Here is a 13,391-nt window from a genome sequence, read left to right on the forward strand (position 1 = left end):
TGATGTTGCAGTTTTACCCTGTGAACACAAGACGGCACTCAGGTGTCAAAATGAAATATATAAAAGTATACGCCTACTCCACTCCACTAGTTTCAAGACACTTTTTACAAAACTATCTTGCAACATAAAATGTTGGTTAACTGAAATGCTAAAAAGTCACTATGGTAGCAAGTAAATATATTTACAAAATACTAAACAGAAGTCCTTTGCTATCACATCTTTTCTGATGTCTTGATGTAGTTCCCTGCTGTGACCACTAGAGGGCAGTAAACACAAAAATACTATATGTAGCCAAGATAGCATCGACTCAGACATTAAAGTCACTAAAACAACCTCGATGTTTCTGATATTATTTTTAATAATTGAAATGATACTTTGATATTGTGTATATTGATGTTCATGATACTGTATGACCCACGAATAAATTAGTGTTGCATGCTCTCAGTCTTACCACTAGAGGGCAGCTTTGAGTCATGCTTATAAATATTCTTATGTGACGAGTACAATGGCAGAAACAGCACTACACATCTAACGGTTTATGTCCGGTTAAAAATTTCAAAATAAAAGAGTTTACTCTTTCACTGAATGTGATCAGAGTTTCTGCTAACACGAAACTTTCTACATTCAAAAATAGTGAAATAATTTCACATCACAAGAAAAGCTCAAAGGCATTCCCTTTCAAACATTCATCACAAAAATGAATATAATTTGTAATTTTCAATTATTTTGGTCCAATTTAAATTCTTGCCGACAAATATAGAAATATTTATGTATGTTTATATACATAAAGATGTACATGAAACTCAGTTTTCTCAAAGTACAAATGTTACGTCAGTGTCAAACTAACTTGATTTCAACAAATGTGAGACAAAAAAAATATGTGACACGAATAATCAGAAATGAGTTTGGAACTTCCAACTAAATGTTGGAATGTTGGAATGTCCGAGCTTTCCTGCTGACCCCTAAAGGCGACATAAACTATGTTTATTGTCCTGTTCGTTTCCGGATTTCAGTGGACTTTAGGACCTGGAGGCTGTCTCTCCCGCCCTGCCGGCCTCTTGGGTGTGTGTAGTTGGGTGTGTGAGTGTGTTTGCGGGCTGGGCGGGGTTCATGATGCATTGAAAAAGAACTTTGGTCTTTTTGCTCAACTGGTTTTGTGGACTCTGGCAGTGGGAGTGCCATCCAGCCTGATTATCTGCCTCGCTCTCCCTCTCCTCTTCTGTCAGTGTGTCTTTACCTCTCTCGGCCTCTCCCTGTGAGTCTCCTTTCTCCTCAGTAGAAGCAAAACACTAAGTAAGTAGCACAAAAACTTGCTGAATTTGATGTTTTTATGTGTTTCCAGCCTTAACGCAGATATGTGATGCGTTCAGTGAATTGTTGTTTTTGTTTATGCAGTGTGTTATTGCACAGTCTGTGGGTGTGTGCTGAAACCTGACACTGTATAGGGTATTTGAAGGAAAGGGGGGTTAGCTTATAGTTTAGACTTGTTTTAAGTGTTGGAAAAGTACTAAGAAGAAGAAGAAGAAGAAAGTCGTACTGTATTCAAAGTTTGTCTTGAGTTAAATAACACAAGGAGTGGCAGCACCTGAAGTGTGTTCAGTATGCTAGTCAGTGAAATAACTCACTGGAGCTCTGTTCAGTTATAAACACATTAATGTTTAAAAAGACGTGTTCATTACTCTGCCAGGGAGGAGTAGAGGAAGTACTGAGACCGTTTATTTAAGTGAAGGCGTAAAAATACTCCGTGCCCAGAAAAGTCCTGCATTTAGATGTTACAGTTTACACGCAAAATGCACTGAGATTTTCAAAGTAAAAGTCTTCTTTAATCCTGATAAAGTCTCTAAAACGTATTTTCTAACTGCAACATTGCACAGTATGTCATTAGAATGTTATGTTGTTACTAAAAGAGAATGAGCTAATTTTAACTGCCTAAGAAGAAACCCAATAATCAGTTAGCCAATCAAGAAAAGTAATTACCAATGATGGACAGTTTTCAGATGTTTATAGACCAAACAACTGATTGATCAATGAGAAATTAATCAACAGATTATGCAATTTTGAAACTATTAGAGTAGCCCTAATTTATTAGCTGTTGAGTAGTTCAGTCAATCAGAATACTTCTTAAACTGGTTGTATTATTTTTTATATTAATCTAAATTTGCAACCCTTGCAGCTGTTAAATACTTACAGCTGCATAGATCTCCTCAGTACCTCAGTGAAGAACTTAAATAAATGTTGAGGATACATTTCCTAATCAACTATTTCTGATCAACTTGTGAATTAGTTTCCTTTATGTCCAAATAAGAAGCTTGAGATCCAAAAAAGAATCACATAACTGCACGACAAATATTCTGTTTTTGTTTAAAGGCTTCTGTGCAAATAACTGTCGTGCAAATGTTTAATATACATTTCCCTCCTTATTCATGGCATGTTTTGTATCTTTGGACTTTTGGAAACTGTACTCGAGTTTAAATAAAGTTCTGTGAGTTTGAAAAATGTTTGTGATGACTGGAGCAGCAGTGGGTCGGGCGGGTTCTGAGTAATACTTTCTAACTGATTATTTAAATTGTATTTTTTATTCTTTTTTCATTACTTCTGTGTAATCTGTTGATATTTTATGAGACACAGGCCGATTTATATCATCAACTTAGTTTGACAGACAGTTTAAAACAAGCCAAGTTCTCTTGTCACCTGAAAAGGTGTGAGTACAAACTGATCAATAGCATCATGAAGTCATCAGACAGGTGAGACTGCTTTAAACGTCCTACATGTGCTGTGCAGATCTGGATGAGCTGATCTGCAGATGTTTGGACAGAAACGTTGACTTTTTGTTTAATTCCTTTGTTATTTTTTTTAATTTATATTATTTTATTTATTATAATTGATTATATTAATTTAATAGTATTTTATAATTTATATTAAACTTAAGTGATTTTTGTCTCTTATTGCTGCTGCAAGAAATGTAACTTCATCTCTGACCTTTCCTGTTCCCCACAGACGGCATCATGTTTATGGCCAATAGTCTCTTAAAAGGCATCATCAAAGCGGTCAGGTGAGCGCACGCCTGATGTTTCTTCCCCTTTAGGCTAACAGCCTCCCTCTGCTTTAAGCCTTTGTGCTAAGCTAGGCTAACCTCAGACGCATATAAAGATGTCCTGAGCTGCCCTCTGACTGGTGTCTTGTTTTTTCTTCCAACAGCAACATTGACCCTGCCATGTTCGTCCCTTCAGACCCTGTAAGTACGAAACGTCAGGATTTTCAGAATAAAACTAGTTAATATTTATTAAGACATTTCAGCTATGCCCCACATAAATTAGACTCATGCTCTTTGATCACAGGTATTCAGACCCAGATATTTCATATATACAGCCAGTAAAAATATATGTTTATATGTCACTATAAAAAGTACAATATAAGAGCTTCTGACAAAATGTGGGTCACATAGGGTGAATCCTTGTCTGGATGAATTAAAGGTTTGACTTAAACTTATTTTAAGTAGCTTCAATTTACTCATTTGGACATAAAAACAAACAGAAAGACCTGAAAACTATTTTTTAGGTTCCGAAATGAGCCAGTGATGAAAACTGTAAAACGACGTTTCGTTCAGATTTCTCCCAGTGGAAGATTTTATAAGCAGACAAACACTGAATGCAGTCAGTCAGAGAAATGTGTGACCTAACACTAGCTCTTTGTGTGTGTGTGTGTGTGTGTGTGTGTGTGTGTGTGTGTGTGCGCGCGCAGCCTCCCCCTCGCAGACCTTTGAACTTCGCCGAGGCTCACGAGAACGATGAGGAGAAACAGTTTCGGAGGGTTTTCAAGCAGCTGGCCGGAGATGTGAGTCCATAATGTTCATATTTAATGCAGTTTACATGTTTACACCACATTTCACTCCCAGTTACACTGACTCAACATGTCCTTTTATAGCAGTAAGTAACCTATTTCCATCCTTGTTTGCACCAGAGGCAGATTTTCTGTTCATATTCTTATTTCTTTATTTGCGTTCACAAATCATGTCGTATAATTTTTCTTCTAGCTGCCATTTTTATACACAAATAATTCAGGAAAAGATGGAAACAGGAGCAAATATATCGTACATGAAAGAGAATATCCAAGCAAACTCTCCAGAAACCGTCACGTACATTTTATTGTTGTAAAAGTCAGGATATTAATAAAGTTACAAGTCCTTCATTTCTGTTATAAACAATTAGGAAGAAGTTGTTGTTGTAGTTATAACGAAAAAAGTGTAGAATAAAATCATACGTGTGTAAAAATTAAATGATGCCAGTTATGAAGAGCAAATCATGCAAGTCTGGACAATAATGTCAGTGTGAAGAGAAAATGATGCCAGTGTTCACGGAAAAATCTCGCTAGTTATAAAAATACAGTCCTGGTAGTTAAATAAAAAAAATCATGCTGTAGATGAAGAAAATAATGTTCGTGTAAAAGACAAACACGGTAGTGAAAGTAAGAAAATACAGCTTGTTATAATAGATAATGAGCCTTGTTATAAAAAGGTAAATCACTCTGATGTAAGAATAAAATAATGCAAGGTGTAAAAAGAAAATCAGGATAGTTATTACAAGAAAATACTGCTTGTTATGAAAATCACAGGTTGTGGACATGACATCTGTCCTCGGGGACATTTCCGGTCACCAGTATTTAACTGTTCGACTGTGCTGTGATTACTGGAACAGTTGTAAAGTTACAGGCTCCAAAGATCGGGAGTGCGCGAGGCGTTGTCTGTCAGGATTAGGTTTGCACACGTTAAATAAAATCATTATAACAGCACTTGATAATCAAAGTCTGTTCAACGATTAAAAAAATATATTCATCCATACATACGCACGTATGTGCACACATACAAACATACATGCATGCAGATTTGCCTACATCCACATATATAACTAAAAGTGTTGTTTAGAGAACTTTGATCAACTAAAACAAAGAGACAGACAAAGAACTGTCGGCTGACTGGTGTTCAGTTTGGCCAATAAGGATTCGGTGTATGTGAGTGCGGGCTACGAGGGCTCAGCCTCTCTTACATACAAGCAGGGAGGCTCCAAGGACAACATGCTGGGAACCACTGTCTTAATTGAACTGAACATTACTATGATATATAACCAACACATCTGCTGCTGGTTTACAGTCTGAGTCGGGGCTCGTGACTTCAGGCCTCACAGAAGAACCACAGAGACTTTGTTCTCTCCTGTAATCACAGTTTAATGAGTGTTTACATCCGTCTGTACGGTCTGCTCGGTGGATCTCATCAAAAACAAAACTCAGAGTTTAGAGATACGGAGGTTATGTTTTAAGGTGGTTCGTGTTAAATAGCTGATCAGCACCCTTAACTACAAACTTTAAGTAACTTTAAATTTAATTTAATCGCTTAATGTTCCTTTTGCTGTCAATTCACCCTTAAATCTTTACTTGTGTCCCCTTAAATTAAGTAATTCTGTAGCCCACTCCTTGTCGTCAAAGACTGCCAACATTTCCTGCCTCGGGTCTGATAACCTCGACTTCCTGGCAGTCCGAATCTTCTTTGCCAAGTACAGTTAAACACAGACACTCCAGAGACTGTCAGAGACAGCTAATAATACCACTAGCTGCATGGCTAACCGAGCTAACTAGCTAACAGCAGCAGCTGTGACTTCACAAGCTACCTGTCTTACAGAAACAGTTCCTCCATAAAAAAAAGAGTCCAGTTTCTCTAAAATCAGAGACTACAATTATGAAGTTGAGTAGTCAGTGAGGTCGGAAACGCTCTCTCCTGCTGCTCCTCTTAGCGCTCGTGCTGACTCATGTTGGAAATGCAGTGCTTTTTTTCTTGCATTTGTTTTCTGAGTTCTTGTGTTTCTGACTTTGTCATTGTTTTTGCTCTCTGCAGCACTTTTCTGTTGTTGTGTTTATTTTGAAGTTTTGTGATTTAAAATGAGCCGCTAAAGGTTTTAGGTTTCAAAGGTTGCAGCCGTTTCTCCTCGTTGGAAATATTCTGAGTCTCCGCCCTTGTTGCCTCCATAGTTTCCTGATCTTGAACATTTGTAGCATACTTAAATTTTCACGTAGTGATCTCAGTTGTCACTCTCCTTATGCCGTAGTGTCTCTTTGATATGAGGGATGATTTACATTTGCCCCACCCTGTTACAGGCCTGTTCTCCTTCACTTAAAGCAGGAAGTGTACATGAGGAGGCTGGTTACTGTTTATCACTCCACTGAACTGTTGATCTGATTTGAAACATCAGAGGAGATTTCGCTTCTTAGCTTTAGTTTTAATTCATGTTTTTAAAAGTCTTTCTTTCTGCGTCTCACCTGATCCCTCACCGCTCACCACACCTGTCTGCCTGCTGTCAGCTGCATTCCAAACCCCACCCTCTGCTGTCCCGTCCACCCTCTCCCTGTTTGCTCTGTTTGTCTCGTTCATCGTCACACCTGACAGGTTCTGTAGCGTCTAACGATCACACACCTGTCTTTAAATATTAACCAGTTGAGTCTAGGACAAATAAATTAAAATGTTCAATTAAACCTTTTTCACACAGCCATCTTCGGTCAGTATACTCTTGATTTTAAGATTTTGTTTTTGCTGTCAGTTAACGAAACAGCATGAAATAGTTAAACAACCTACCAAGCAAATCGAACAGGAAAGTCCTGGGCAGCTACAATGAAACCATCAAATTAAAGTTACAAACATTTTTGGAAATGCTCCAGTAGACTGCTTCAACACTCGGCTGCGAAACAAGCTGCAACATTATTCTGGAGGGCTAATGCGCCTGATCAAGTGTGAGATGATTTATTTAACCACAAACAGATGCTCTCTTCAAACACACCAGACTCCATTGACAAAACCAGTGATTTTACATTTCAGAGCACGGGACATTCTGATCTTCTGCTGCCTTGATTGTTTAGCAATTTTGTGTTAATGTGTGACTTTTAAATTCTAAATTTGGATCCCAAACAATATTTGTGTAATACACAAACTCACAGATTAAAGCAGCGAAAGACCTTAAACTGTTGTGCTCTGCAAGGTACAATTACTATTTTTGTCAATGGAGTCTGGTGGCTTTGCAGAGAGCGATGTAACGTCTGTCTGTGGTTAAAACAATCATCTTCCTCTGTAACAAAAAGGTCTATCTCTGTAGGGATCCTTTCTGTCATGTTGTCAAAACATAATCTGAGCCCGTCAGTACCAAAAATGATGGATTAGGTTGCAGCCATTAAAGCCCATTTGGCCAAAACTAATTTAGTCGCTAAAATATTTTAAAACAGGGCCCAGATCTAGAAATACCAGAATCTCCCTTTAACTGTTTGCATATGTGTCCTTCATTGTTGCATTGCCACAGATTTCACTCTGACGCCCTGTCTCACTGAGGGTGGAGAAAAACTTCACTCACTGCCCCAGATGAGTTCACAGTCTCGCTTTCATGTATCAGCTGGTTGTAAATACAGCGCGTTAATTTCTTCTAGAGATACACAGTGAAGTTTACTGTGTGTCTCTAACAAACATGTGGAAACAAACGGCTTCAGAGCGTGTTAGACAGAGAGACGTTCTTACTCTGCATTCCTGCCATTGTCTGGCAGGGAGGCACTCATGCCTCACAGGCGTTGTTCAGTGTGTGTCTCTGAGGTTTTCTCTGACTCATCAGAGAGGTGCGTGCACAAGTTAAACCAGAACTGAGCCGGCTGTCAGTGGGTGGATTTTTCTAGATCAACAGTAACAGAATTAAGGGTGATGATGAAGACGATGAAGGTTGTTGTAGTAAAATGGAGACCCACCCACCTGGCCGTGCTCCAGCTGGGCGGGGTCAGGAGGTCGGTTAAGGTGGAGATAGTTCCTTCCTTCCTGTTACTTGTTAAAGGTGCATTCCTGATTCTGTCGTAGCAGCACCTTGAGTCTGGAAACATCGAACATTTGTTTGGAGGAAATGTGAGGACTGTGGTGCACCGCTATAATAAAATCAGGAGGTGTGTTTAGTTTGATGGACATTAAGAGACGGGACTCACTAAAAAGGAGTGTTGTGCGTCTGATGCACGTTCTTTAGCTTGAACCGGGTCGTCCCGTCACTCTTTTAGCCATCACCTAAAAAGGTTTATTGACCTAATATTTGCATTAAGACCAGGATTAAAGCTCCAGGAGACTTCATGCATGATAGTAACTTCAAACAGATGATTTGTTTGTGATGCACTTTGATTTTTGCACTTTGAGGGTGATAAATTCTCAAATGGACCATCAGATTCTTATATTGGAAGATATGCACGCCTAAGTAGTGCTAAATATATCAAAACTGTACTCACATGACAAGGTTTGTATTCTGACATCACTGTAGAAAGCATAAAGACTTTCTTAGCCTGAATCATGATCTGTTTCTAAGCGGCGCTGCGACCGCTTGGATTTATGTATGTGTGAAATCATTTTAAGGTTTAGGAAAGAGTCGTTTTAGCTAAAATAATACGTCAACATTTTCTTTATGGCTTCGCAGCAGAGAAACAGAAAATGCTGCAAGAAAACAAGTTTGTTGTGTTGAAACCAAGAAAAGCACTTTCTTACGATCATGTGACCAAAAATATCGTCTTTAAAAAAAGAAATGAAGAGAACCCCGTGTCCGGAGATAACATGGTGTTACTTCAGTGTTTTAGCAACAGAGAGGAAATCGGAGTCTTTTTTCTGCAATGAGTCAGAAGCTGGAAAAATACCAAAGCAAATAAAAAGGAAACAGCTTCAGTCAAAGTGAGTCACACTCGGATCAGCTGTGACTCACTTTGTGTGAGGGGCTTCCTCTGTGGAGAGAAACAATCGAAACACCCATCTGATATGTGTGTGTGTGTGTGTGTGTGTGTGTGTGTGTGTTAACAGGACATGGAGGTGAGTCCCACTGAGCTGATGAACATCCTGAACAAAATCATTTCTAAACGTGAGTCCAGTTGACTTATTTTAAGGTTTAATAACTTGTTTTTATTACAGAAGTGTTTTTAATCAGCTTAATCAATAATCAGCTAAACTGAACTAACAGTTATTGATCTTCTGTTTCAGACGGCGGCCTGAAGACGGACGGTTTCAGCATCGAGTCCTGCAGGAGCATGGTGGCTGTCATGGACGTATCCTTCACTAACACAACACAGTACTACTGAGACTGAGCACGACAGCATGTCAGTCGTATTCAAAGTAGTAGTGCAAGAAGCAGCATGCATCTTATTAGTTGTACCAGTTGTGGTGGAAGCAGCAGTTTTGGAAGTAGAGGTAGCAGCAGCATTAATAGCAGTAGTACTAGCAGTGGTAGAAGTATTATCAGTACTATCAGTGTTGGCTGCAGTAGAAGTAAAGGTAAGAAATGCAGTTACAGCTTCAGCAGTAGGAGCAGGAACAGCTGGACTAGTGGCAGAAACAGTAGCAGTAGTTGTTGTCTAATTGACATGGTAAGTAATGGAGTAATTATATTATTAACAGTAGTAGTCTCAGTATTAGCACTAGTAGTAATAATAGCAGTAGTAGTAGCAGTGGTAGCAAAAACAGCTGTCCTAGTATTAATGTTGCAGTACGAGAGAACGAGCAGTAAAAGTACCAGTAACAGTTTGAAGGAGTAATGGTAGCAATAACTGCAGTAGAGGTAGAAGATGTAGAAGTACTAACAGTTGATGTTTTGGGTGGAGATTTTGTAGCAGTAATAGTAGGTAGTAATAGCAGTCTTAGTAGTAGCTTGGTAGCACTAATCATCAAGTTTAAATTTGCACCACCTCCATACAGCCACTACTCAACGTTGCAGTGTTGTAAGCTACTGGATGCCTAAATGTCCCTCATAAAAGTTTCTGTCTGTCTGTCTATCTAGTAGTGGTCTTAGTAGTAGTAGTGGTGACAGCAGTTTTAGAAGTAGCTTGTTGGTAGTAGCATTAGTCGTAGCAGCAGCCTTGGTTGTAGGTAGTAACAGCAGTCTTAGAATTAGCTTGGTAGTAGAAGCTGTAGTAGTAACTGTAGTAACAGTAGTAACCGTAGTTACAGTAGTAACCGTAGTAACAGTAGTAACCGTAGTAACACTAGTAGCTGAAGTAGTAGCAGTTTAGCAACAACAGTAGTTTTATGGGTAGTAGTAGTAGTAGTCTATTCAATTAACTAGTTGTCGTAGTTTTAATCCGACAGATATAAAACTATGACAAAGTATTGTGTGGGTTCTCATGTACTCAGCTCTGGTTTCTGAGTTTGACCTTTGACCCTGCCCCCTTCAGAGTGACAGCACAGGTAAACTGGGCTTCCATGAGTTCAAATACCTCTGGAACAACATCAAGAGATGGCAGGTCAGTTCAATGACTCAATGAAAAACACCTTAAATTTACTGTATATACACACACATTAAGTCAGTGTGTGTGGCTGGTGGACAGCTCAAACATACTCTGTGACATAAACAGATGTTTGTGTGCGTAGGCTCTGTTCTGTAGTTTATTTGTTGTGTGTTCGTTGTCTGCAGGGGATCTACCTGTCCCAAGATACGGACCGCTCAGGTGTGATCTGCTCTAGTGAGCTGCCGAAAGCCTTCAAGGCTGCAGGTGAGAAACACTGCCCTATGTGTGTGCATGCGTGCGTGTAAAGTAATTGCAGTGTGAACAGGGTGCAAAGTTTCAAACTAATTGTGTGTGTGTGTGTGTGTGTGTGTGTGTGTGTGTGTGTGTGCAGGTTTCCCTCTGAATGAGCAGCTCTACAAGTTGATTATCCGTCGCTACAGCGATGAGCACGGCGACATGGACTTTGACAATTACATTGGCTGCCTGGTGCGACTGGACGCCATGTGCAGTGAGTGTCTCTCCCTCCTCACCCTCCCCCCCTCTGTTTAGGTCTGATACACTGACACTCATATAATCAAAGTGACGCAGGTGAATACAGTAATTTAGACTCTCTTTTAAGCCATCAACTCAGGTTTTCCATTAAAATCCTTGTAGTAAGACTTTACTTTGCTCTTTTCAAAGCCACCAGACTCCATTGATGAAAATGGTAATTTCACCTTGCAGAACACAGGTGTTGCCGGTCTTCTGCTGCCTCAATCTGTTAGTTTGTTGTGTTATATATGATACAAAAATATTCAAACTAATCATTTAAAACACTAAAGTAACACAATTAAACAAACAAACCAACCGATCGACTACCAGAAACTTCTGTATTCTGCATGGTAAAATCTGCGTTTTTGTGAATGGAGTCTGGTGGCATTGAAGAGCGCGATGTCACAGCCGTTTCTGCTTGAAAGTGTGATTTTATGTTAACAGCAAAAAGGTGTTTCTCTGTATGAATCCTTCTCATTATGTTTTCTGACACTTAGAATAGCAACCCCCTTATGAGCAGATTTTTTTGTCAAATTATGCAATATAAAATTTTTGCTGCTTACAGTATAAAAAATGTTTGTATATGCTCATCACTGCAGGACATGATATATCTAGATTTGCTTAGAACCAATGTATACATGTTTTATACAAAAGGTAGCCTGGCTGTAATTTTAACTGCTAAAATATAGTTTTTAATTGTCCCAATTTAATATGTTTAAGTCTGTAAAAAAAAATTGAGCCAAAGTTCTGCAACAGTTTCTGTTCCTCTGTAAACATCATCCCTCCTCCTTTTTAATCTCTTCTGTGCGATAAGGATGTTACATTCCTCTCCAGATGGCTACGTCCTCATTTTGCATCAAAATACAACGATATTCATTTTATGTCATCGAGAGATAATAGGAATACAATCAGTGGAGTTGTAGCTTTCTTTTAAAAATATGACTATGTTTTCACAACAAGCTACTCTTAAATATATAATCAACATAATCAGTGTTTACTTGTGTGCGAGCGGGGTAAATGATTTATGTGTGTGTGTGTGTGCTTCAGGAGCCTTTAAGACTCTGGACAAGGACAACAGCGGCTCCATCGACCTCGACATCAAGGAGGTAAAACACTTTAGTTCAATTAAATTGTATCCAAAGAATAAAAGTGTAGATTTTGAAACACAATATAAAGTAGGAACAATTCATGATTCAATTTGGTATTGTCCTTTCCATAACAACAGTTTTAAAATCAACAAAAGTAATGCAACACAAGCCTCTGTATATTAATCATATTTAAATTGTTTCCTTTATAAATACCTACTACACATAACTGGAGATTTAAGATTATTTTTACCTAAAAAAACATGGATCGAAAGGCTTTTTTCAGCCCTGAATGATGTCTTCAGGTTTGTTTTCAGGCTGCATATATACAGCCCCACCAACCTTCTCCAATAAAGGAGGGTTTTTGAAAGGAGAGAGTAATTTCTGTTTCACGTAGATTTAACCACTGCCTTGCAACTAAAGGAGACTACCATTAGGTCCTGAGTAGATTTAATCAAATGTCACAAGTGAAAATGGGCATCCTGACACTAAACTGGTATTTTTCTGACAGGCAAATCAAGAGAAATTTAAATTCTGTCTCAGCTGCTCAGAAATGTCTTCTCTCGGTTGATGCTGAAGCGACCGAGCTGCAGACGTCTCTTTCCAACTAGATTAACAGAAATATAAAGCGAATTAAAAGAATAGCTGCAGACCACGACTACTTAGGGGACAGGAAGTGTGTTACGTTTCTCATCATTTGCACAGCCTTAATCTGTGGCAGGGCAGCCTGCATGCATCCTGAGAGACAAAACCCAGGGAGAGAAACAGCTGCTGCTTTTTTTTTTAGCTTGACTGTAAAGGGAACGAACAATGTTCAGACAGAGTTAAGAGGAAAATAAATCTGAAACAGACCACAGTAGGATTTTGAAAGTTTAACATACGTGTTCTGTTTGCGTCTTCCAGTGGCTTCAGCTGACGATGTATTCGTAAAGACACGGAGGAAAGCTGCTCCACCACCAAAAACCTTCTTCTCCTCCTTCATCTCGTTCCTCTTGTGTGTGCTTTCGGATGTGCAATAGAGTTTGAAACCCCTCCGTCGTCATGGTAACAGGACCAAAAACGCCAGCGTAGAGCTAAAGTAACAACTCAACTGGGACCAAAGTGGAGCTGATGCTGCCGTTGCACTGTCCTGCTGCTGCCATGAGGCGGCGCTACAACATCCCCATGTTACAGATTTCTATGTTTTATGACAAATTATAACAGTTGGTGGTTTTTATCAGGCTGAAACTGTTTTTTTTAATTTGACTCTGAATGTTTAAAAGAATAAAGAGACACAATTGACTTTTAAGTGCTGCTGTGGATTGTTTTTCAAAATCATTTAATGACCTCATACTAACAGTCTGGAACTTTCTCAGGTTATTTCAGACTCAACAGGATCCGCTCAGAAGGTGATGAAAAGAGCTACCAGTCATCGAGTGTTAGGAAAAAAGCTGTAAAACATCAGAGCACCTGTGTATTAGACGAGAGAATGTCTTCATATTTCACGATAAGACTAAGTTTACTGTATTTACA

General features: G+C 39.0%; 1 protein-coding gene across 1 annotated transcript; it reads left to right on the plus strand.

Moving 5' to 3' along the window:
• The first annotated feature begins 1,129 nt into the window (after nucleotides 1-1,129).
• capns1b (calpain, small subunit 1 b) lies at nucleotides 1,130-13,161 on the plus strand. The gene is made up of 11 exons (XM_069668678.1): nucleotides 1,130-1,293; nucleotides 2,998-3,052; nucleotides 3,199-3,235; nucleotides 3,742-3,834; nucleotides 8,846-8,903; nucleotides 9,023-9,087; nucleotides 10,210-10,278; nucleotides 10,449-10,527; nucleotides 10,655-10,771; nucleotides 11,842-11,900; nucleotides 12,783-13,161. The coding sequence occupies exons 2-11, from the start codon at nucleotides 3,006-3,008 to the stop codon at nucleotides 12,807-12,809; spliced, it is 651 nt and encodes a 216-aa protein (XP_069524779.1). The 5' UTR covers nucleotides 1,130-1,293; nucleotides 2,998-3,005; the 3' UTR covers nucleotides 12,810-13,161.
• Nucleotides 13,162-13,391: the final 230 nt, after the last annotated feature.

This window comes from Semicossyphus pulcher, unplaced genomic scaffold, assembly GCF_022749685.1.
Source record: "Semicossyphus pulcher isolate SPU_LCO1_2020_fin unplaced genomic scaffold, fSemPul1.0.p SCAF_19, whole genome shotgun sequence".
Lineage (NCBI taxonomy): Eukaryota > Metazoa > Chordata > Actinopteri > Labriformes > Labridae > Semicossyphus > Semicossyphus pulcher.